This window comes from Coniosporium apollinis (assembly GCF_000281105.1).
Source record: "Coniosporium apollinis CBS 100218 chromosome Unknown supercont1.23, whole genome shotgun sequence".
NCBI lineage: Eukaryota > Fungi > Ascomycota > Dothideomycetes > Coniosporium > Coniosporium apollinis.
Window position 1 is genome coordinate 204,695 of NW_006913285.1, and position 23,923 is coordinate 228,617.

Below are 23,923 nucleotides of genomic sequence, written 5' to 3' on the forward strand. Positions count from 1 at the left end.
CCGCCTTGCAATGGTACACATCCATCTGAGTCTCTTCGCCGGTTTTCATGCCTTCTCGAAGTCTTCTCTGATGCCGCGCTGGACGCACGTTCTCCGCGTTCTGTTTATCTCCTGATTGTTGCTCTTGCCAGCCACATCATCGTCAATGTCTTCGAAGTCCGCGGCTCTTTCGACATGTCGTAGCCTGCTGCTCATTTCATTAGTGTTCAGCGTTCATCTCAGTCTCCGCCGAAGCCTCAAGGTCTGGCCAATCCGTTTTTCTCTCCACTCAACCGGCCATACATAACCGAGTGGCCACTGGAATGTGGTGTATCGCTGAAGGCCTGTCTTCTGACTCGAAAGTGTGCAATGCACCGTGTCCTGACAAGGGCGTAAGCACAGGTGTGACTCAACAGCTGTACGGCTGTACTTGCGGGTTGTATATAAGGTAAGGGGTACGGAGACGTTGAATCACGGCATCCATCGGCCTGGAAGCCGTCAAGATACTAGCGCATTACTTCATCAGGCACACGTGGAACCCTGTCAGAACAAAATGGAATATGCATTGTAGACTGGACGGAACCATTGATTGGAACCTGAATTTATATATACATGGTACCTCACCGGGAAACATCCGCATCAAACTCTTACACTCTACTCACCCGGACTGCAAACCCGACCAGAAACGAGTAGTCAGCAAAGCATCGGTACCACTTGCCTCATCCACATCATCAAGTCATTACACCAACAAGCAAACTGAACGAAACATGTTCATCCAGCCGCCCAAGGCTCAAAGCGATTGGCTTCCCGACGGTATCAATGGGCTGCTCCCTCCCCAGACGATGGAGTGGACGAGGGGTCCGGTGGGCGGCGGATGATATTTCTCTTCAAGAACATGCCATGTGGAGAGACCCCCAGTGAGAGAAGGTCTGATCTGGGCGCCCGTGGAGCGGTCGGGCCATTGAAGGACTGAACCGTCTGCTCAAGCCTAGGAGGGCGAGAAGCTGTGCGCGCCGGAAGTTGAGGAGAATAGAAGACGAAATGAATGGACGGACGGTGCGAAGAAATGGAAGTCTTTCAAATTGACACTGCGAACTCTTACTGGCTACCAACCCGCCGCAACATACCAAGACCCATAACTCACTGCTTCCCGAAATCCGCCCAACCCATGATGCTGCTCCGTCCATCACTTGCCACCAAGGCCGCAACGCAAACAACGAAGCGAAAGGATGTCCACGCCGCCCGCACGAATTTAAGAGCACTGCAGCTTCTCTTGGCTCCCTCTCCACGGCTTGGGATTAGCGAGAGGCTCGGTGAAACGTAGGAATGGGGCGGCGTGGTGGTATCTCACCCCCAGCGTGTGCAACGAGATACCCGCCCGGCGCTCCCTTGCGGGGGCACCGGGAGGGGGGTTTACTCTAGGCTACGCTCGACCCGCTGCTCCATTGAGGGGAAGGCGGGGGGTTGCGCTGCCAGCTCGGTGTTCTATGTCAAACGGAAAGAAAGATGAAGAGTGATGAAAGTATGAGGAACACGGAGCAAGCGAACGGAAGACTCAGTTGTGTTTAAGTAGAGTCTACTCATCTACATAAATGTCTGCGCCGCTGCTGACGACTCTCTCCACTTCAGCGGGGTAATCAATTCCAGGGAGGTCCTTGGGCATTGCGGCGCGGCTCCCTACCCGGTTCACCTTTCGGCCCGCCTTACGGCTTGCCCGAAGGTGACCAGAGCAGGGAGGTGCTTGTTCTGCGGCTGCCTTGTATCCGGCCTTCCATTGAGGGGAAGGACGAAATCAGTTCACGGCGCCGGGGCGTGTGTGAAGTACCAAAAAAAGTCGGAAGCAAATATAGCGGGAGGGTGATGCTGTGGTGGATAGCTTGGAACACCAAAACGAAATTGGCGCTGGACTTACCCTCGGCTCTTGACTCGCGGCGGTCCCTGTGCAAGTGTCAGCGACATCACTGTGGAGTTCTTCACCCAACCGCCGCCACACCAGCGCAAGGCTCCAAGAACAATAGGGAGGAATGTCAGCGCCGTAGCCTACGGCTCTCCACCTAGCGGGGTCATCAATCCCAGGAGAGTGTCCTTTTGACGGTGCATTTCCCCGTCCGGTTCCTCACCCGCCGGCCTTACGGCCGGCCAGAGAACGAGCCAGGACAAGAGAGTGTATTCTTCTACGGCGCCACGGTATCCGGCCTTCCATTGAAGGGAAAGTGGAGTCTCTCTGTAGCGCCGGGACTATTCAGAGGGAAATAAATATTTCAAGGTATCTCTAGTGAGACGGGGTGACAAGAGGCGCAAGCTCGGACATTTAAACGAAAGGACTGCCGGACTTACGTTTCATTTCGGGGATTGCAGCAGTTCCTGCACAAGCGTCAGCGTCGCCATCACAGCATGAGCTATCGCACCGTGGCACATGCTGACGAAAGCATGAGAAGAAGCGAGATAGTAGAACGAGAGCAACACAAAATGTCCGCGCCGCCGCCAGTGATGAATCGAACAGATAACCCCTTCTCCACTCAGACAGGAGAGGCACCTCGGGCACAACGGCGCGTTGCTCCGCCCTGGGTCCGAAGACCCGAAGGCAGATGTTTGATCTTCGGCTTGCCTCTGTATCCGGCCTTCCATTGAACGGTAGGCCGGGACTTGTTCGAGGCGCCGGAATTGGGTGTTGGGAAGGGCAAGGGGAAGCTTTGCCTGAACTGGAAGAGTACTGACCGAATGAACTACATCGGGATTCACCCTCACTCGAGGAGACGACCTACCTACCGTCAGCATACCCGCCTCGGCATCTACTTCAGGAGACGAGGTCATGCGGAAACGAAGATGCAGATATCCGTTCCGCCGCCACGATAGACTGAAGAAAGTGGTCAACACCACTCAGGCAGGGTGAGCAGCCCCAGGAGAGGTCATTCAGGCCGGCGGCGTGGTTTTGATATGCGGCTGGCCGTGTACTCAAGCCTCCCATAGATGGAGATGGAGGACCGGTTGGCCCCGGTGGATTGGGCGGAAGCACCAACCCTCCTGCCTGAAGAGAGTGGAGGCCCCGTGTAATCTCCAGAGGCGAGGGGAAAGAAAGGATGTTGCTGGACTTACGCATCTTCGCTTTGCAAAACCTGTTCGTGTACACATTGCCATCGCAGCACCGATAGCTGCCAGGCATGCATTCTAGCATCTGAAGGGCGGAGAACCGGAACTTCTGTAACCCGTGAGCATCCCCGCTTCACCCAACCGCCGCTGCGGCTCCGAAGGGCACATCACAAGCAAAATCATAGGAGATCACATTGTCTGCACCGCTGCTCGTTTATATGTAGCGCAAGAACGCCCCTTCATACGAGGGATCAGCAAGAGGCCCTTGGGCGCTCGCGGTGCAGTCTCTATCAATAACCGAAACTCGAGTATGTTGCTCTGCGGCTGCCATGCCTTGAACGGATCCGGACGCTCCATTGAGGGGAGAGAGGATGCGTTGGCGCCGGTAATTGTGGTGGAGGTGGTGCAGAGGACGGATCTAGAGAACTGGATCTGGAGGAGAGGTGGCTTACTGGGTGCGTCTCGGCAGAAGACGAGAGCGGATGTAAGAGGATAGACGGGAGAGCGGCCCGAACTTGCGGGGTTGTGGATCGGAAGCGTTAGCAGTGGAACCACCAAATCTATACGTCACAGCGGGGCGGCCGTCTCTGCTGAGATCATGGCGAGCTTCTCCGCCTGCCATGCCGAACTGAGGGGAGGTTTGGAAGCGAAGCTCACCGGGGCGACAACAGCTCCACCGAAAAGGGTTCGAGGGGTGGCGTTCAACGCGGACGGAAGTTATACTCAGAGAAACAGGTCAGCAAAGAACCGCGCATCTGGAATTAGTAGAGGAGGAGCGGCTTACCTAGTCTCGTCTGCCATACTCGCCGCGCGCTGTAGGAAGCGGTCTTCACTCGCCGTCGAACTGCTGAAGCAAGCAGCACTGCACATCAACTACGTACACACCCTCTCTGATCCGCCGACGCAGCTGAGCCGGAAAAAACTGATACGAGAGAGCAAAGATGTAAGCGTCTGTGCAACAGCCATAACACGTCTTCCACGAGGGTCTCGATGAGCTACGCGCTCCCAGGCGCAAGGATGACTGGCACGCCTCGGTCTGACAGTCATGCCCGGAAAAGAAAAGCTACGAAATGGGACGCGTGTTACTCTACGGCGTGTGATTTCGGAAGAGGCATGGGGAGGCCTGGTCTGAGTGCTGTATGCCGAGGGTCTGGGGGAAAGAGACTGTGGGTGGCAGGGCTTGCGGAAGAGTGAAAGAGAGGGAGAGGTGACTCACTGGGTGAAGAATGTCGAATGGAAGACGCATTGGACATGGAGCTCCTTCGGTAGCCGTACAAGCTTGCTGCATCAGGAAAGACCATGACCGGGACAGATGATGTTCCGCTGTCTTACACCGCTGCCCGGAGTCGAAAAGGAGACCTCCCCACTATGCGGCCTGCTAAGTGTCAGCATCCGCTCACATCTTAGATGAAACTCGGAGAGGAACAAACGTCCTCGCCATTCCACAAGAAATACCACAACTACGGCGAAGTAACTGGAAGCTATTGGGAGCTACCGGTATGCAAGACCGTCGTGATGATCTGGATGGAAAGTGAGGTACGCGTCACAACAGGGCGACTTACACAGTTTCGTTTCTATGAGGCCGTGAGCTCTACATCAGGTTGCCGTGTAGTACCCGACTCTGCAAGTGCAGAGATCAGACCGAAAGATTTGTCTCTGCCGGTGCCATCAATCAGCTCAGTTATCTCAAACACGAAACACTGGCACAAAAGACTGTCAGCTCCTTGACCCTATCTTCATCAGGCCAAGGCCCTCCACCAGGTGAAGGTCCCTTCCCTGCTTTTTAGCACCGCAAGTGCCATCATCGGAACTCCGACCGGATGGACTCCTCCAAGGTGTCAGGTGGAGCTTCATTTCACGCATGACGTAGAGGATCGCTTCAACAGCCGTGCCCTATGGTCTTGCAGGCTGGTTGCTGATACTTTGCTCTCCGGCGAGGTGTAACAAACTGGCAGCTATTGAGAAGCTGCCAGCATACGAGACCGCCGTTGTGATCGGAAGGAGAAGTGAACAATGCACGCAACAGGATGACTTACACGGTTTTCTTTTGAAAGGAAACTAGCCGCCAGTCGATCCGCCGCTTGCATCTTGTACTCGTGTGGCATCACTGACTCACAAGTACCGTGATCGGATCCCCGGCCGGATAGACTCCCACTGGCATCACTTTCCGTGACACTTGTAACGCGCGTGACGAGGTGGGATTACTCCACGGCCGCTTCCTGTGAACAACGTGACCGCTGGGGAAAGAGCATTAAGACAGGCGGAGAAGGAGGTGTGGAAAGAAGTGCGGTAAGAGTCGTTGTAAGAGTAAGCGGTAAAGAGAGCACGTACCTCATTGCGGCTGGACTGGTATCGAGATCGATCTCGCCTGCAAAATTGTCAGCGGTGCCTGACCCCTGGACACCACAGGTGATCGTGGCTCTGCAGTGCCGTCAAGGTTTCGCCGGCCGGATGGACTCCTCCTATATGCCAATCGTGGCCGCAGCACACGCAGGCGGGGATGGATCACTTCAACAGCGCGGGTTCTACGGTCTGCAGGCATGGCATTTGCTGTTCGAACGAGAATACCTCGGACGAATTGCTCTTCGGCGGTCTCGGCACCAGAAGCTATTGGGGAGCTTCTTATACATGTGAGACCGCCGTGGGGTGGAAGTGAAGGAGAACGATCGAGAGAAGGAGGGGGCGTGGTACGTACTGGCTGTCAGCGGCCACTGCTTCTTCCTGCAAAAATGTCAGCGACCGATGAACCAGAGCGTACAGTTTATGGGCAACCCTGCAGGCGCCGTTATAAGAACACCGGCTGTATGGACACCTGTATGTGTTGCTCGAACGGATTGGCCGTCTCCGAACGGGTTGTTTTCCGGCTGGTCTCTGACGCTGAAGCTATTGAGGAGCTTCATAATTGTCATAACAGCTGTGAACATGGAGGGACGCATGCGTAGGTACTCCAGGAAGGACGGCTTGCCGAGTTCCTGCAATAAATGTCAGCACTCTGCAGACCAAACGGTACTGAAAAAAAATTCCCGCTCGAGTACAGCAGTCGGCTCTGCAGATGGCATCATCAGAGCACCGGCCGGATGGACTCCATCGCAATGTCTATCGTACCCACTCTGTGGTTTGTAGTAATGCTAATACGATGACGGGGATGGATCACTCGACGACCGGGTCTTAGATCTGCAGGCCTGTGTGCTGTGCGAACGAACCACTCGGGTTCAAACGCATTGGTCTCCGGCTAGTCAGGGAGGTAGAGAGCTATTGAGGAAGCTCGCTCCTATGAAACTGACTGCCGTGCGGAGTGGTATACAAGGGGAGCGGAGCAAGCAAGCCTGCACCCACCAATGCGAACATCAACGGCCACAGCTTCGCCGCTTTCCTGCAATAATGTCAGCGACCCGCAACCCGCTAATCCTGGAGCATTGGGCCGAGAATAACAAAAGTGCATGCACAACGAGCGCCATCATGAGGTGTCGGCCGGATGGACTCCATGCAATGTCAGTCGTGCGTGGATGTGACACGCACGTGACGGCTGGATCGCTTCAACGGTCGGGCCTTTTGGTCTCGTAGGCCTCAAATGTGCTGTGTAATTTGCTCTCCGACGCATCGAACAAAGGGGAGCTATTGGCGGAGCGTCCTCTGAAAGACCTGTCGTGGGGAGATAAAGAATGTCTCTTTGATGGATGAAACTGATAATGCGGAAACCCTTTCACTCACCACATAGTAACGCGTGCTAGATGTTGCATCGAGTCCGCAGTGAGTTCCTACGGATAGATGTCAGCGACCCGCGACTGGCCAATCAGCAATCTCGGGTCCGAAACTCCGAATAAAGGCAACGGATTTTTCGCAGCTCTGCGAGTGCCGCCATCAGACGCCGACCGGATGGACTCCATCAAGTGTCGATCGTGTGAGGTCAGCCGCCGACATTGGAACACGTGACGAGATGGATCGCTTCAACAGTCGGGCCTTACGGTCTCGTAGGCCGTGTGCTGGTTTGTTCTCCGGCAAGAGTGATGGGGGAGAGCTATGAGGAAGCTTCCCCTTCCTTGACCGCCGTTGGTTGGGGAAGTACGTTGCACACTGATGATGTAGCAGCTGAGATGAGGGACATGTTGACTCACCGGAGATGCCAAATGTGGCAACACGGAGACACCAGCCTGAAAAGGCAACGCAAACTTTCTGAACTGGATTGTCAGCCGCCTTCGAGAAAAATACCAGGAAGTCAAAGTCTCGCGCAGGATCGATGCAAAACACAAGCGCCGCCATGAGGACACCGACCGGATGGACTCCATCTCACTGATCCTGCTGTCGGTGGTTCCTGCTGCCAACCGTTCCCTGTGGTAACTCATGCGAAGCCAAGTAGATGGATCACTTCAACGGTGCGGGCCTTACGGGCTTGTGGCCTCGTGTTGCTGTCTGAGTTGCTCTTCGGCGCGTGTCTAGCGAGAAAGAGCACGGAGAAGTCTCTTTCCCGCTTTCCATGCCGTGGAATGGAGGATATATATCGGTGGGACGGATGAGAAGGCAATGAAGGAAGCGTTAACCTACGTGATTGCACCGCGACGGCCTGGATACGTGCGAAGCCCCCGATGGAGATGCACCGTGCAGCTGCTGCATAGGCGAGCTGGTGCCATTCATTCTCCGCCCCCAAGTTCATTTCCCGTTCTCCGTTGTCCATTGTCCATTGTCCATTGCCCATTGCCATTGTCCGTTGTTCTAGTCTACGCCTTCTAACGCACCGCCGTTTCGTGTTCCGTTACATTGTCAGTCCAACTCGTCGCGCTAGAGGAGGAAGGGAGGGCCGCTCGCGGTGCGTGGAGGGTGGAGAGGAGAAAGAAGAGGGGCAGGACCGTAGAGATGGAGGGCAGGTTTGGGAAGAATGCTTCGAAACTGCGAGAAAGAAGTGTCAGCCACGATGTTCTTGAGCGCAAGCCACCAAAACCACTGGGATGCTTTGAGATACGAATTCACCAGAGATGAAACTGCTGCACGCTGCAATGAGTCTTCCATTCTCTCGTTGCGAGTGGATCTCTTACATTACTCCGAGATCCGCCGCAGTACTGCAGCCATGTCAGCAGCAAGCGGTGGGAAAGTCAGAAAGCCAGAGAAAACGTACTCACCGAACTGAAAATAGACGTGCCATTGGAGGACTCCCATCTCAACATAAGTCAAGACGGCCTCTGAGCAAGTCAAAGTACCTGCGCGCTTGCAGTCCAGCTATCAATCCTGGCAGAGAGGATGTGCGCACCGCTGTAAAGTTTCTCCAAGTTGCTTTGTGAAGGAAACCTCTACGTGAAAAAAGCGGAGACTCCATCACGTAACGCGACGAGGCGGCCTTGAGAAAATCCTTTTGATCTGCGAGTCGCAATCCGTGCTTTTCTGTGGAAACGAAGGAGTCTCCTGTAAGGTATCAAAGCCTTGGTCTTTGTGCTGACCGTGAGGATTATTTCCAAAAGCCACGCTGGGGGAGGGAATGGACAGGCTGAGCAGTCTGCAAAAAGTTGTACTCACGCCGTAGCCCAATTTTTTGGAGGGCTCACTCGAGGGGTCGCTTCAATCAGTTGCTGGCGCACGACAGCGTCCTTGGACGCCGCTACAATGCTGCTCGCAGCAGAAAGAGAATGCAGCATCGAGGCGGCTCATGACACGGTGGCACCGACCTATCAAACAAAGCTCGTGGATGGAGTAGTCATCGAACTGTGAACATCGATCAGCGTCACTTCTTCAAGCCGTTCAAGTGGCGCCATGGGTTCTGCAGAACTTTGTCCGCGCCTGCTCTTGCGTTCAGTCCAAACCTCGCGAAGGAACGCCGTTTTCAGGTGCAAGAAATCAATCTCCGGCATCTTTCTGTGCTAGCAAGATGATGGAAGCATCAAGCCAGACTTTGACGAGCCAGTAGTGACAAGAGAGTAGTACAGAAAACAGCGCTGCAGTTGATTGTGGAAAATCCAATCATGTTGATGCGAAAGAAAAGGCAAAACAGGCGACGTACCTCACTGGACTTGGCCGTCGCCAAGGCCGCTTGCCAGCGAAGACCTTTGAGGCTGCAAGGAGCCGTGACCTGTCATCGAGTCAGCGAATCCGTCGTAGGCCAGATTAGCGTCTCGGAAAGTAATGACAAGATGAGTGGTGCCGCGAAGCATGTCCGCAAGATCCTGATCAAGCCGCTCAAGCAGGGCGCGATAGCGGCTTGAGGTTTTGGATGCAGATTCGTTCTCGGCACGAAACTTCAGATCTCTGCATGGGACGCGAAGCTGGATCCTGAATATGCTGTGCCTATCTTGTATAAAGTGATGGTGCAAAAAACGGGACAAAAGAAAAGGGAAGACTGCCGCCTACTTTGACGTTCACTAGGACGTGTGATATTATGTCCGCGTCCATGATCATACCGCACCCTTCTGCTGACACATGATCGCTGGGTGGCGGAAACTGTGGAAGTACGCCTGAACAGGCTTTCGAAGGAAGAGGGAGTCAGGTTTTTGGCGGTGACCTGCAACGTGTTCCCCCTGGTTCAGTCTCCAACGCGTGTGTTATTGCTGTCTCCACCACCTGGCCGGCTTGTCCAACAGCGCTCCTTGTACCATGTGTCTCCTCCGCCCAGCCTGGGTGCTGACGCCTCCTCTTGGCCTGATGCCGTGCGCTTCGTGGGAGGACGAGGGAGGATAAGGTAGGAGGGGTGTGCGAGGACCTCGCGAGGGCTGGACCTAGCACCTGAGACTTTGATCGTCAGCATGAAGGTTTTTCCCAGAACTTGCATCCAAGCCTTGCTGCACACAGCCGATGCCTATTCTTCTCAGTCTGGAGGCGGAGAGCCAGACTCAGCTATGCACGCTGGGACTGCTCGGAAGATCTATCCGGCTTACAGCAAGAGCCTCGCTTGGTAAGACATGTAGTAAAGTAACGAACGGCTGCAGAAATTAATCGTTTGATCGGACTTACCATGATTGAAAAAGGTCACATTGTGCTCAGGGTAGAGGCTCTGGATCACCAGTGGGAGCCAAGATAGAGTACTGAGCCATGAATTTAGCTACCCATGTTCTACTGCTCTGGATCTCTGACCAAACAGCTCTCATAATCCCTGTACGCCATCAGCTATTGTACTATACATGTTGAACGCGCAAAGGGACAAATCAACGCCAAAGGCCACAAGAAGAAATGTAGCGCCAATCGCAAGAGCACCATCATCCACAGCTCGGATGCGATGCCTTACCTTATCACGGCGCGGCACGAAGGCCTACTTTCAATCTCCGGCATCTAACGTTCTGCACGACGTCTCCATAGGTCGAGTCGCTCAGATTGTCAAATGATGCCGGTGGTGCATTGCACCAAGGATCCTTGTTACAAAAAACATGCGAAGATAGTGCTACAAACAAATCTCAGGACGAAGCTAAATGACGTACCGTTTGACAAGGTCCCACAGGAACTTGGACTCCATGTGCTGCCATACTAGTACAACCTGCCGCCGCTTGTTAGCGTCAGCTGCCCTCAACTCATGCAGTTAGATACGAAAGAAATGTTGGGATCAGATGCCAGCACCATTATCCATAAACTGGACGAGATGCACCACCGCTGCAGCAGCACAGGCGGTATCGACGCCAGGTGGCCATTCCATAATCTCCGGCTGGACAAAACCGCCGAGCGACGTCTCCACAGGTCGAGTCGCTCGGTCACGGCATGCCGGTAGTGCGACGCACCAAGGATCGGAAAACACAAAAGAGGTGCGACGCAAGCGGAATAAAATTGGAAGACTCACCCGCAGCGAAAAGCCCTGAAAGACCGTGAGCTCCGAGGAGTCCTGCCACCCGTGACCCCACCCGCGACCTGCCCACCGTCAGCTTCCTGTTCACTAAGCAGTCACACAGATGATGAACGAATGTTGCGCCAAATACAAGCACCCTCATCCACGCCTCAGGATGGGATGCTCCTTTGGTGGCGCAGGTAGCCATTCTATAATCTCCGGCCGGGCAACCCGCCGAGCGACGTCACCATAGGTCGAGTCGCTCAGACCACGTAGGCCGTGTTGTTGAGATGCGAGGACCGGGGAAGGTCTCACCTCGTATGTGTTTGTGAAAGGGAGGAAGGAAGGAAGGAAGATGTGGGGACTACAGGGCACGTACGATGGGTATGGCGTTGGGGTGTCGAGAGTAGATTTCGGTACCTGTTCCACGACTGCTTCGAAGTCAGCCAGTGATCCCCAACCGCTTTTGAAAATGCTGAGTTCGGATGTGCGCGTCCAACTCGCGACCTCGTGCAATGGAAATCAGAGGCGCTTCTCAGAATGACGCAGTTGATCTAGGCAACGAATGGAAGAGAAAGGTGATTGACCGAACCAGTCTCTAGTAGGAATGCCATTGCTCCGTGCTGAACAGAGCGGAAGGAGGTTAGATGAAGAGACATACCTTGACCGACAAAGCTGGTGCCAACATCTGCCGTTGAAGAACCGCGGCGAGGACGGGAAGCAACTTTCATCTGCGCTCATGGTCAGCGAGGCCACGACTGCGACGATACAGTGATGGGGCTTCCGCGAAAAAATGTCAGCGTAGAGAAGCATGCGACCGTGTGGAATCGAACGACACATCTAAGTTACGCAGCATGATCTTCGGCATGGCGGAATCTTTCGATCTCAGGTTGAGCCCCGAACCACGAGCAGAGCGGTACTCGAGCTAAGCTCACTGGTCGCGCGCCGGTATTTTGGCGACGAGGATATTTCGCAAGCGGGAAATGGACTCACCTTTGTTCACTGACACTTTTCGAGCCTGAAAAGAGACGTCGGCAATGAAGATGAAAACCTGCCTATCTCGACTGTCAGCAAGCCACAGTGAGAGATCGCAAGGAAGATGACTCTCATGAGAAAATGTTTGCGCACTGCGCATATGGTGTCGTGTCAAAAGCGAACGGCCCACATTTGCCACGCATCAGTTCAATATCCGGCATTGCATAAAGGTCTCGGTCTCTCAATTCCCTGCTCAACTTGGTCTGAGACCAAATATGAGGACAGCGGTAGTCCTCCCACTAGGGGAAGTTGGTCGTACCAGTGAGCAAAGCGACAACGAGCTGAGCACTACTGGCCGATGCCGGCATGATATTCAAAGAGCCATGATGAGAGATGAAGAGAGATCTTACCAGCTTCGAACGTGAACAACAACGCCGCTCGCCAAACCTGTCACCAATTACCGACACTGGCATTTTGTCAAAAAGGAAAGCGGCTGTCAGTGGCAGCTATGTTTGCGCAGTTAGCGTGCGACCGCGTGGAGAACGAACGGCCCACTCTTTGCTACGCATCATAACCTAATCTTCGGCATTCGGGTTTTGTCCTCTGTCTCTGTCGGGGTGTCGGTTGTCGAACATGACCAGTGAGCAGAGCGGCACTCGAGCTAAGCCCAACTGGTTTATGCCGGTTCATGCATGCAGAGAAATTTTCTCGAGGGAGGATGAGGAAGGAAGCAAGGCTGCTCACCTATTGCAGTGCGGCGGCGATGCTCTGTCGCTTCTGTCGACAAAGTCAGCAAATGCCACAACTCACAGAAGAACATGAGTGAAGAAGATGGTACATACTTGATGGCCCGCAATCGCTTGCAACAATGCGCGGTGGTGAGTGGACCGATGCCTGCTGCCGGCTGGTATCTGTCAACCATCAGCGCCGTGCGCAAAGAGCATGCCTGATAGAAGGAAATGTCTGCGCAAGTGAGCAAGGAGACACCGCGTGAATGTAATACGAACGGTCCTAGTCTGCACTGTAGTACGCATCTTAATCTTCGGCTGTCTCTTCTGTCTCGGACAACTTGGTGATCGATCCAGTGAGCAGAGCGTCAACTCGAGCTAAGCTCTACTGGTCGAATGCCGAATCGTGGTGTGAAGGATGGCGAGGAAGACAAAGAAAGAACTTACCTGATTTCATTGTGAAGGTCATTGTGTGAGCTGGGAGCTCAGTGGAACCGCTCCGGTCTGCTCCCATGGTCAGCAGTGATGTAGAGAGCGGCCAGCACTTCATAAGCAGGTGAAAGAATGTTTGCGCAAGTGAGAAAGGAGACACCGCGTGGATGCGAGCGGTCCTGGTCTGCACTGTAGTACGCATTCTATCCTAATGTTCGGCAGGTCGCTGGATCTCTTTTCCCACGACCGGTCAGAGACCATATCGTGGGGCCTCTGTCTTCCCCCGTCGAGCGGGAGGTATGGAGCAGTGAGCAAAGCTACAGTCAAGCTAAGCTCACTCTCTCTGCCGGTGTTCGAAAATCGAACAAAGCTATGCGATGAATGAAGGAAAGAGAATGCTGGTTACCTTCGTGAGCGACGTATCGCTCGTAGTGATGATTGCGTAGATCTGTGGTTGTTGTTGTGATGTGTGAAGATATATAAGTTCTGGCGGGTCAGTCGCGGTTGTGGGTCACAGGTGCATGAAGAGTGAAAGCGATGTTTTGCCGCAACGCGCGGCCCGCAAAGCAACTAGACGTAGTCAGCAACGGCCCAATTTGTTCGCAGGAGACGCGTACTCAATCCAGTGAAGAAGCGAGCTATCGCTATGCTCGCAGAGTAAGTCTATCCCGTGCCCAAAGTACAAAAGAAATCCTGCCGTCATCTTGAAAAGCTTTCAAGCCGTGCGAGCAGCAAGATCTTCTTCCTCAAGGAATCGCATGGCTTTAGCGATCTGGGAACTGTTAGCGGAGATACGTCAGCATGAAGGGCTGGAGGCCATACCCTCTCCTCTACCCTCAACATTGGAGGCCGCCGACGATAGTTCTGCGCCATCTAGAAGCTGTCAGCATCGGTGTTCTCATCTGAGCATAGAGTGAACATACCTCTTGCTTCGCGAGGATCTTTGGCTTGCCAGGCCAGCTAGGCGTCTCGAGAATTGAGCGGAGGTGATTGATGGTGATTTTGAACCAGGAGTTCCTGGCCGCTGGCGGCTCCGCGCCCTCCACGGGAGTTCGACCTGATGGTGGAACCCACCTCGTGGGTTGGCATAGCCGGATGTTGGGGAGAGATTCGGCGCGGCGGAGGGGGGGCTTGACGCGGATGGTGTCGTCGGCGAGGAGGTCGTCGGTGATGGAGATCTTGCGCTCGTAGAAATCCATGATGCTGGTTGTGCTTCTACAAAATGAGACTGGAGCGAGAGAAGAGGATACAGTGGTTGCTTACGGTTTTTGGAGAGAAGAAGCTGTTCTTGAGAAAAAGTCAGTCAAATCTCCCGCGATCTTCTCCAGAAAAGTTGGACAACGTTGAGAACATTGAGATGTTCGTTGTGCCTTGATTCAGCTCACATACCGTGATATGGTTGTTGTTGTTGCTGTTGACGGTGATGATGTGGCCGAAAAGATGGAGGGACGGTGGGCGGAAATCAATATAGGCGGAGGGGGTCTGTGCGCTACGAATTCACTGTCCGGAGATACCGTCACCTGTTATCAGATCCTAGGAGAAAGCAGCATATCTTCACAGTTTCTCGACTGTGAATTTACCGACCTCGAAGATGGATTGCAGGAACTTCTACACCGCCATCAGCCATACGGCGAACTCCAACCGATTACGAGCCCAAATATACCATTCCATATAGTGGCCTCAGACTTCATCGTCAAACTTCCCGCAACGAAAGACGGACTAGATATGCTGCTTGCAACAACGGATAAGTATACGAAGCGAATCATTCTAGTGCCGGGATAGGAAATATACTCAGTAAAGTAGTGGGCGAAGTTATAGCTCGAAGCGCTGTTAAGCCACGACTGGGGTATACCCCAACAGTTTATCAGCGACCGGGACCGGAGAATCCTATCCAACTTCTAGAAAGAGATCTTCTCACGGCTTAGAACGAAGCTCCTCACCGCAACCGCGTATCACCCACAAACCGACGGTTAATTAGAACGGACGAACTAGACTGTCGAGATCGCACTTAGGTACTTCGTGACAGGGAACCCGGACGCAGAATGGACAGAGGTTCTACCCTATCAAGAAGCCAGGCGGTAGTACCCACCAGACGGCGAATCGCGCTAGAGAGATTCATAGACGAGGAAGCCGACGACGTACTATAGTACGTAACTCCCGCGACCTAGACGGCAGAATGAGACCTGCCGATCCCGAAACAAACGGTGGCGGCCAGCGTAAACCAGAAAACGGTACATACGCCAGTTAAGGGGAACGCCCAGCAAGGAGTAAGCGGCACCAGCAAGAATAAAGCAAAGGCAACACCTCAACCAACGATAGGCTGTGAAGCCTGCGTAAACGAAGGCGTCGACTGCGAATTCGGAGACGGCAAGCAGAAGCCCTGTCTGCCCTGCCATGGCATTGTCTATCCCAAGTTCAGCAGCTGAGCTTATGTGGAGTGGTGCCCTGAAACAGTCTCCACGTCAGGGGCATGAGAGTTTTTGAGATCCGCTACCGCCTCCTTCAAAGCCTCAATGTAAACGTTCAAAGTTGGACTGTCTCACAAACCAAAGGAATTGATCCATCCCCATGGAGTCGAGGGTGTGAACCGGGAGCTGGCACTGTCAAGCCTTGGTACTCTTTCTGGAGATGTGAACATGCCATATCCGCAGATCGGACAAGCTTTTCCAACTCTTGGTCAACAGCATAAGGGATTGTGAGAAGGGAATAGAAACATCGCTGAATCCATTGTCGAAGAGTCACAGCCGGAAGAGAACCATATCATCAGCTCTCAAACCCATCGAAACAGCAATTCAATTCTCTTCCTCCATCTACAGCTTCAAAAACATCAAAGCGAGAAGACTACCAAGCCAAACCCCCTCCTCCACCGCGCCCTCTCCCCTCCCCTCTCAAGCCAATGACTGCTCCCTTTTCCCAGGGCAAACATAGAGCGCCCTCGACGCCCTCCTCTCCCTTGTTGTGACCATCTCTCGACCCTCGCTTTTCGGCTCCTGGCTCGAGGCTTGAAAGGTTTTGACTGCTTGAGGAAGAGTGTCAGCATCACGAATCGTGACCCAAAATCCCTCTGTGTGGCTGGCGAAGCTTGCTTACTGTTGCTGTTGCTGCTGCTGGCCTCGAGCTGCTGCGCTTCGAAGAGGTCCATCGCGGCGCGGTTGTAGGGGTCGTAGCTTGCCATGAGGTTGGTGATGGCGCTCGATTGTGATAGGGGAGGCGTATGGCTGTGAGGCTGAGCTTCGTGGTGACTGTCGATTGTGTAGTTGTTGACGTTGAGGAAGTTGTGCGCGCTTGTCAAAAAAGTGGCCTGAGAGAAAAGACGAAACGGATGTGGCAGCCTTGCATCCTCGCGCGGATGGCATGACCGCATAGAACCCGCCGAAAGTTTTTCGTGTCTATATTAAACGCAAAGTTGACCTCTAAACCCATGCAAGTAACGATGGGGCGTGGGGTGTGATGGCTGCATGTGGAAAACCTGGGCTTAGAGGGCGTCCGGCCTGGTGCTGGGCGTCTGCCGGGGCTCCAAGGACCGTGGTTCGATTCCCGGGACGTCCATTACGCTTTCTCTTTTGCAGATTTTCACACTGTTCAAGGAGGCTATCAAATCTTCCATTCTGGGACTTGAGGATCTTGCTTTTGCGGCATCAGTGAATGGAAGAGACGTTTCGGGTCAGATCGCGCCTCTTTTGGCTCAGTAGAACGAGCCACGCGTCACCTCTGAGCCACCAACTCTGATATCCTCACTCATCACCAGTTGATCATGGGACATGGAGCACGAGGATCTCAGTCGGAGTGGACGCGTTTGATTTTACGCAGCGCAACAGGCTCGAGGAACACGACTCGACAGAGCCGATCTTATTGTGCCACCAGCAAGAGAAGAGGAAATCGACACTCTCTCCTAAAAATCTCAATGCTGCGAAGTCCCAAACAATAACCGCATTGTACACTTATTTGCCCTCCACCAGTTTATTCCTTGTCTCATGATAACGTATCACCACCATTCAAGCCAATCGCGACGTCCATGAACACCTGTCCATACCTCACTCACCTCCGAGCTCGTCTTGGTCACAGCCTTACAGCTGTTCAAGCCCCTGAACCACGTCACGGTGCGAGCTCCCTCAGGGGTGCCTCCGCAGCACCACTGCATCATCGGCCGCAAGAAACAGTATATATGCACTGCCCGGTCAGTCCAATATACCGTCCAACCACTGCTCGATCCGGTAGCGACCACAGACGACATAGCCGTCGTGTGCGCCGCGCAGAAGGAGGAGGTTGTGGAGTGTGAGGTGACTGTGTCGAAGGGATGTCAGCGATCTGGTGGATGGATGTGGGAGAGGGGGTGGTGAGACGGAGGAGAGTTCGACGGTTTGAACGAGAACTGAAGCCCAGCGCAAATGAAACGCAAAAAGGCTCTGTGCTTTTGAAGGAGCAGCCATCGGGATTGTGAACTCGACTCCCCAGGAGCTTTGTGATCCTGTCGCTGGCTCCCATCCATGCTGTCTTGCGAGGCCGTAGAGCTTCATGCTTCTGGCAAAGAGATGAACTTACGGGTGTGCCGGCAAGTCGGCGATCTTCGCTGGCCCCTCCACGGCAACGAATCCTTCGCTCGGCAGGACGACATCGTCGTCCATGCTGGTGTCGGAGCTGGGTGAACACAAAGTCAGCTTCTAAACCTCAGGAATGAGTTGGCGCCGAGGTTTTGCATTCAGGGATGTGAGCCCAGGAAGTCTCGATCTCCTTTTGAGGCTGTGATATCTTCGTGATGAATGGATAGAGAGCCTAGCATCAGGCTTGAACTGAGCTTACCCGAATGCGGTCGAGGCGTGGTCGTCTCGGGCGACGCGGGCGACGACAGAAATGCTGAAGTCGAGTCAGCATGTGTCTCATCTCATACCAATGGCGAAGAGAACTCACGAGGAGGCGGAGCCAACAACCATGCTGTCGTGAGAGGGGCTAGAGGTCAAGGGAGACTGCGTCAGAGATTTGGATCTTTTCTGAACTTGGTGAAAGATCTTACGGAGCAGCGGCGGCAGCTGCGCCAACAAAGCAGGAGGAGGAAGACCCGCCGATGATCCACTCAACGGCTGGCATCCTGATCGAAAGAAGCTTGTGCACTTAAAGATGGTTTGAGTAAACGATTGGTGGTGGTGCTGCAAGCTGGAAGGGTGTATGGTGGAGAGAAGAGAAACTTCAGAAGGACCGAACATATCAGACTTCGACGCACGGACGAGAATGACCCATTGTGACGTCGGCACAGCACAAGGGCTCAGAATCTCTTCTGCAGAGTACTGAGTATCTGTTTGGGTATCACTCATCATGTTGAGCATCAAATTGCACTTCCTGATTCCCAAGTCCCGAATCAATACCTGAAGCTGGAAGACCGGATCCAAGCGTCCAAATCGCGTCGCGTACACGCTACACGTCCGCGACGTTCTACGGTAAAGGCCAGAAGTCCCAAAGTGGCAGTTGACAGCCCTGAGAGACCTCAGGAAGCGGCGCTGATGCTGCATGTGATGGTCCTATTGGTTGCCCAGCCTCCGGCGCGCTCCGCATTTGTTTCTCGTGAGGGCACGGGGCAGGACCCACTCTTTTGCTGTCGTTCTACGCAGTCCGGCTTGATTGCCAGAACGAGCAGTCGTCTGCATGCGTGCAAGACTGCTGATGACTCGTACTGGGCCGTGGGATCTGGATCTTGCAAAGAAGTGTGATGTGTTTGACGTCGGGGAGCTTGCACTCACTTTTGGATGGTTTGCACGACTTCACAGTATTCAAACATCCATTGCTGCATTCGACCGGCTGAAGACGCTATGCAACGGCTTCATTGACTTGCAAGGATAAGATACTAAGAGTGCTGCGCTGCTTGTGAGCTCACATGGGGCTGAGTTGTGCTCAGATGGCTGGGCAGATAGCCGCACCGAAGTTGCGTCACTCCGCAGCGCAATTCGACAATCTCTGGCGTCGCTGCCCGACGAGTTATGAATCATATGCGACGTTCTACGATGCCTCGCCGTCCTGCCGAAAGCAGAGAGTAAAGCTGGTTGCCAATGTTCCCATTGGCCGGGGCCTCGGAGCCGTATCGCGCCTCAGGTCCAGCATGACTTGCATTTCACTCAGCCTTGCTGCCGGAGTTGCTGCCCGAGTCATACGCGATGTTCTACGATTCCTTTTGGACTTCTTGAAGCAGCTCAGCGGCTTGCCTCTAATGATCCTATTGGCTCAAATCCTGCTGCACCGACGACGGTGGGCGGCGGAGGCGGGCTTTCACATGATCTTGTGCAAGATATGACGCCCAAGTCATTGATGCCCGAGTCATACGCGATGTTCTACGATTCCCTTCTGAATTGCCTGAAGCGATGTTGGAGCCCGCCTATGATGATCCTGTCGGTTCAAATCTTGCGGCCTTGGTGGCGAGTCACGGTGGTAGGCGGGCTCCAGTGTGATCTGGTATAAGATACGGCATTGAAGGCATTGCTACCTGACTCAGATGCGTCGTTCAATGCTGGACTGCTTGATTACCTGTTTGAGCTCTCTTTCAAGCTCGGCCACGCCCTTTTCGGTCACCAGCTTCAGCTGCCCGACGGCCATTGCGTCCTGGTGACGGTTCATGACTCTCATTAGCCGCACGCATTGCTACCTGACTCAAACGCGGCGTTCTACGATCCCTCTCTACCGCCCCAAAGCAGCATTCACATATCATCTGAACGCTCCGATTGGCTGTCCTCCTCTGCGGATGGTCCTTTGGTTGACCCCGGCACGTGGAGATCGATGTTTCATGACTTATGGATTAGCAGTGGCGCTGCTGCCCGATCCCGATGCAGCGTTCTACGGTGGCCTTACTTGACTGCCTAAAGGGGACTGCGTGGTCATCCTTCTGCTCGCCCTGTGGGTTCACTGCTTGTGCAGATGGTGTTCTGTGTAGCTGCGGTGGTTTTGCACTTGGTTTTCGGCCATTCGCTCAACTTCTGATGTTCCTTCAATGTCCCTGGACCTCGAGACCCGTTTCGAAGTGTTTCTGAGAGTATTGTGGTGTTCTTGGTGTTCCCGTCCAAGAATATGAAGTTCTTGATGCTATCTCGACAACCGATTCGTCATGCAACGGCTTTTGGAGAAGTGTTTTCGCACCATGTGCATTTTGGAAGCTCCGCAACAGCGCATTTTAAACGCTCGAAACATTTTGAGACATTAAGATCCAGTCTCATGACATCCCTGAACGCTTTCCCAACGCTCCACTCTCTGCAAGCCTGGAAACCAGCAATATCCTGGGACTGCGAAAGTATCGGACTCCCTATTTTCATGCTCGTATCACCAAGAGAGCCACCTCGTGTAGGTGAACGACGATGCTCTACCCTGCTCGATCCCACTCAAATCCCCCTTCACCAAACCCACACCAACCCTCCAGCCTCAGCACCCTCCCCAGCCATAGCCAGAAAGAAGAACCAGATCCTAGCCGGGAGGATAAATTCCCACCTGCTGTCCCCAGCACCACCGTCAGCAAGTTCTCTCCATCTCCAGCTCGCAGAACAGGGAAACTTACACAATCCAAGGCAGAATCGGAACATCCATCTCAACCCTCAACTCCACGACCATGATGACCTCGGGGACTCCCATCCAGATAAGCATCCGTATGAGCGTGCGCTTGAACGCGCGCTTGAGGCGGCGCCATTCGCGGCCCAGGATCCTGCTGCTCTTAATAACGAGTTGGAAGGGCCGAGATCGGGGGCCTGGGAGCTGCTGGAGGCGTGGGAGGGTGCTGGGAGCGAGCAGGTGCCGCAGGATCACGTCTTGTAGCGGTTCGAAAGCTGAGAGGCGCGGACGCGGTTTCGCAGCCTGCATGAGGAAGTCGAGCTGCCGGTGCTGTTGCGCGAGAGCGCTGGACGGGGAGGGAGACTTGAATCTATCGAGGGTAGGGAGGAGAGGCGTCCAAAGCTGGCGTTTAAGGGCTTTGGGGGCTTCGTAAGGCGGGCGGCGCGCTTTGATCTCGGAAGAGAGAAAAGGCGTCAGTGAATGCGTGGTAGTGAGACGGCTGCTGGGAGGATCTATCGTCCGGTGAGCAGCGGGATTGGTGGCGGCTGGAGTGCTGGTCGAGGAGCTCAAGATGCTGGTGATGAAGGATTCGAGATGCATCTTGAGCGTGTAAAGAGGTAAGATCTGGGGTGAGAGATTGAGGAAGGTTTGGAAGGGCAGAGTTTGGGCGTCAAAAAAATTGGTGAAGTAGCGGCAGCGGACACAAATAGAGTGAAAGACGAGTTACAAAAGAGTTCACCACCATGAGAGACAGCAACATCGACTAAGCGGCTACTTCACGTATCGCTACAGCAAGATCGAACCTCTTCTTCAACGTCCTGCACAAGGCAGAAGCATCAATGAAAAGAGTATGTGTGTGGTAGCCAGCAAAAATTATGCCGGAGGTCTCCTTCGAAATGGAGCCCTAGCCGCCCACCGCCACGCTGTGCAATGCAGGGCAGACGACTCGATCAACCGTCTTCTTGATCACGGTTGATCCCGACCAGTACTGCATGGTTGTCAGCAGAGCTCTTGTTAAGGGCAGGGGTGGAGAGTGCTTACTGTTTTAGCGCTATGCTAGAAGGGTTTGGAGGCGGAAACATGCTTGTTTATGTGCTGCCTGAGGGGCGCTAATTTGCCAAGCGAGCTGGAACTGTGTTTGCACCATTTGCATCACCTTGATCTCATGGAAGCCCAGAGAACACTCTGCCAGTCCCTGATGGTCCATGCTTGTAGATCAACCGAGCTGCAGTCCTCTCCTTATGGAACTTGATATAGTAGGCGGCCTTTGAAGCCCCACAACGGTCTGCATACAACCGTACAAGAGAAAAAGAAGAAGCATCTCCAATCCATAGCCGGCGGTGCATGCTAACATTCTTAGGAAGGTTAACAGGCCCAACGTAATCATTGTCCAACACACCAGTCGTATGGCCGAAGACAGATATCAATCACTTCATGATACAAAAGCACGAGCAGGCATACCTGGAGTGGAAATCGGCACGAGGTTCAACAGCACGAAACTATGGCGATGTATCAAACGGTGAGGAGAGATCTGAAAGCTAACATGTATGCAAGATGCTCGACCATGAACCTCGCGATGCAAACTGACCACTTGTCGTACAACTCCAAGCGAAGAGGGCAGCGAAAACACAGCAAGACGACAATACGGCAACCGGACGTTACGACTCTTCGATCACCTTGCGCCTATCGTCTCACTCCTCAGACACTTCAACCGCCCTTGTTCTTGTAACCGCCTACACCACAGTCAGCATTGTCACAACCGCTAGAAATCAACGAGACTTACAGATATAGTGTCCTTGGATATTGCCGTCGTAGCACCACACCGGCTTCTTCGTGCTCTTCCAATAGAGGCGGTCCGACACGGGCGCTGCCTCAGGCGAAGCGACTGGCGCAGCGGTGGTGGAGATGGTGAGGGCGCCGATGATGGCGAGGGCGATGGATGTGGTGTGCATGTTCTTGGTATAGGGGTTTTGTAAGTCTGAAGGGACTAAACGAGTGTGTTTGGTTGGGATTGATGACTTTGGTATGTAAGAATTGAGGAAGGAGTTCGAGTGGACTTATGTAGCGCACCCAGCACCAGGAATATTGGCGTGGAGAATGCTATTGAGGTATACATCGGGTAACCGCAATGTGCACTGTGGCTTTGTGGGAGCGCGAGGTACAAAGCCGCCCATCACGAGCTCAATGCACGTTGTACCCGATCATTGATGGAACACGTGTTGGTTTGTCCTCAATAGTTCGGAGCGCTTGTCGATTGAAGTGGCAAGATAAGTTCTGAGATGGAGGTCTGGCTGTGGTGTGGTGTTCTCGCATGAGGCTGGGGGCAACCCCCTGCAACAATCCTTGCACGGTGACAGGGGCTTTGTTTCAACTTCATCTCTGCAACCTCTCCCGAGCAATCCCGAGTTGTCTGTCCACGAAATCACGCCGAACTTTCAGTGCAGAGCTGTGAAAGCTGCGCTGACCGTTGCAGAAGTTGGAGCGGCTGCAAAGGATACCGCAAGTCACAGCCCATCGTTGATGTCACATTGTATACAAACAGAACTCTGGTGCAAACCGAATTGGCTCATTCTATTGTCAAGGCTTACTCATGGAACTGTGAGTACGCCTCTATCTATCCTCTATACGCAAACCATTTTTGCGGCTCTGTCGACTTTTATCAGCGCCTGTGCCGATGCCCATAGTGCGCCCTTCCCGGACTTCTCCTCGCATAATCGCGATGATGTCCACCATGCAGGTGCTCTCCGTGTCTTAACGGCCTTCCATCACTACCCAAATGCGAGTTCGGATTTGTCTTCGTAGGAAAACATTTCTTCAGTGTCCAAATCAAGAGGAAAAACAACACGAAGGCGCCGATGACGAGGCCGACGTAGAGGGCGGTGTTGGTGCCAGAGCTTCCTGGCGGCGCTTTGATGGCAACCGGTGCCATTGTGATAACTTGAGGAGTGAGAGTGGATCTGTAAAAACGTGTCAGTAGGTTTGATCTGCTGGATGTGGTAATGCTACCGTGTGTGACCTGCACGTTGGTAGTGGAAGTTGTTTGGTGACCGTGTAACTCTGGAAGTTTTCCAAAGGAATGCGACACGATGGGGAATGAATACTGAGTGCCTCTGCGCTTATATGTAAAGTGTTCCTTTGACGAATTTGGTGTAGTATGGTGAGACAATGCGATTGTGCAGATGGGGAACAAGGACCATTGAAGTAGAAGACAAAGAGTTTGTTGGTACAGCTTGACCAAAACAGCACATTGTCATTCACAATATGCTGATCGGGAGCGAGCGAAGAGGCAGCTGACCAGCCGGCCTGTCTTGATGACTCCACACAGGAAATGTGACGCAGAACCTGAAGGCGTGGATACTGTGTAAAATATTTCAGTAATGCAGGGCTTAAATTCATATCATAACCTGTCACACTTGATCCATCAGCAGACATGAAACACAATACGAGGTCTTCAACACCTTTTTATTCC

The 23,923-nt window shown here is 53.6% G+C and overlaps 5 protein-coding genes across 5 annotated transcripts; all 5 read right to left on the reverse strand.

Moving 5' to 3' along the window:
• Window positions 1-13,651: 13,651 nt before the first annotated feature.
• On the reverse strand, window positions 13,652-14,135 carry W97_05049 (uncharacterized protein; the record flags this gene model as incomplete). The annotated part of the gene is made up of 3 exons (XM_007782937.1): window positions 13,652-13,708; window positions 13,759-13,809; window positions 13,860-14,135. The coding sequence occupies 3 exons, from the start codon at window positions 14,133-14,135 to the stop codon at window positions 13,652-13,654; spliced, it is 384 nt and encodes a 127-aa protein (XP_007781127.1).
• Window positions 14,136-15,824: 1,689 nt separating this feature from the next.
• Window positions 15,825-16,111, reverse strand: W97_05050 (uncharacterized protein; the record flags this gene model as incomplete). The annotated part of the gene is made up of 2 exons (XM_007782938.1): window positions 15,825-15,952; window positions 16,027-16,111. The coding sequence occupies 2 exons, from the start codon at window positions 16,109-16,111 to the stop codon at window positions 15,825-15,827; spliced, it is 213 nt and encodes a 70-aa protein (XP_007781128.1).
• Window positions 16,112-17,114: 1,003 nt separating this feature from the next.
• On the reverse strand, window positions 17,115-17,867 carry W97_05051 (uncharacterized protein; the record flags this gene model as incomplete). The annotated part of the gene is made up of 4 exons (XM_007782939.1): window positions 17,115-17,220; window positions 17,479-17,574; window positions 17,737-17,790; window positions 17,845-17,867. 4 exons carry the CDS (start codon window positions 17,865-17,867, stop codon window positions 17,115-17,117), a joined length of 279 nt encoding a protein of 92 aa, XP_007781129.1.
• Window positions 17,868-20,460: 2,593 nt separating this feature from the next.
• On the reverse strand, window positions 20,461-21,054 carry W97_05052 (uncharacterized protein; the record flags this gene model as incomplete). Its single annotated transcript, XM_007782940.1, has 1 exon — window positions 20,461-21,054. The coding sequence occupies one exon, from the start codon at window positions 21,052-21,054 to the stop codon at window positions 20,461-20,463; it is 594 nt and encodes a 197-aa protein (XP_007781130.1).
• Window positions 21,055-22,161: 1,107 nt separating this feature from the next.
• Window positions 22,162-22,406, reverse strand: W97_05053 (uncharacterized protein; the record flags this gene model as incomplete). The annotated part of the gene is made up of 2 exons (XM_007782941.1): window positions 22,162-22,187; window positions 22,238-22,406. The coding sequence occupies 2 exons, from the start codon at window positions 22,404-22,406 to the stop codon at window positions 22,162-22,164; spliced, it is 195 nt and encodes a 64-aa protein (XP_007781131.1).
• Window positions 22,407-23,923: the final 1,517 nt, after the last annotated feature.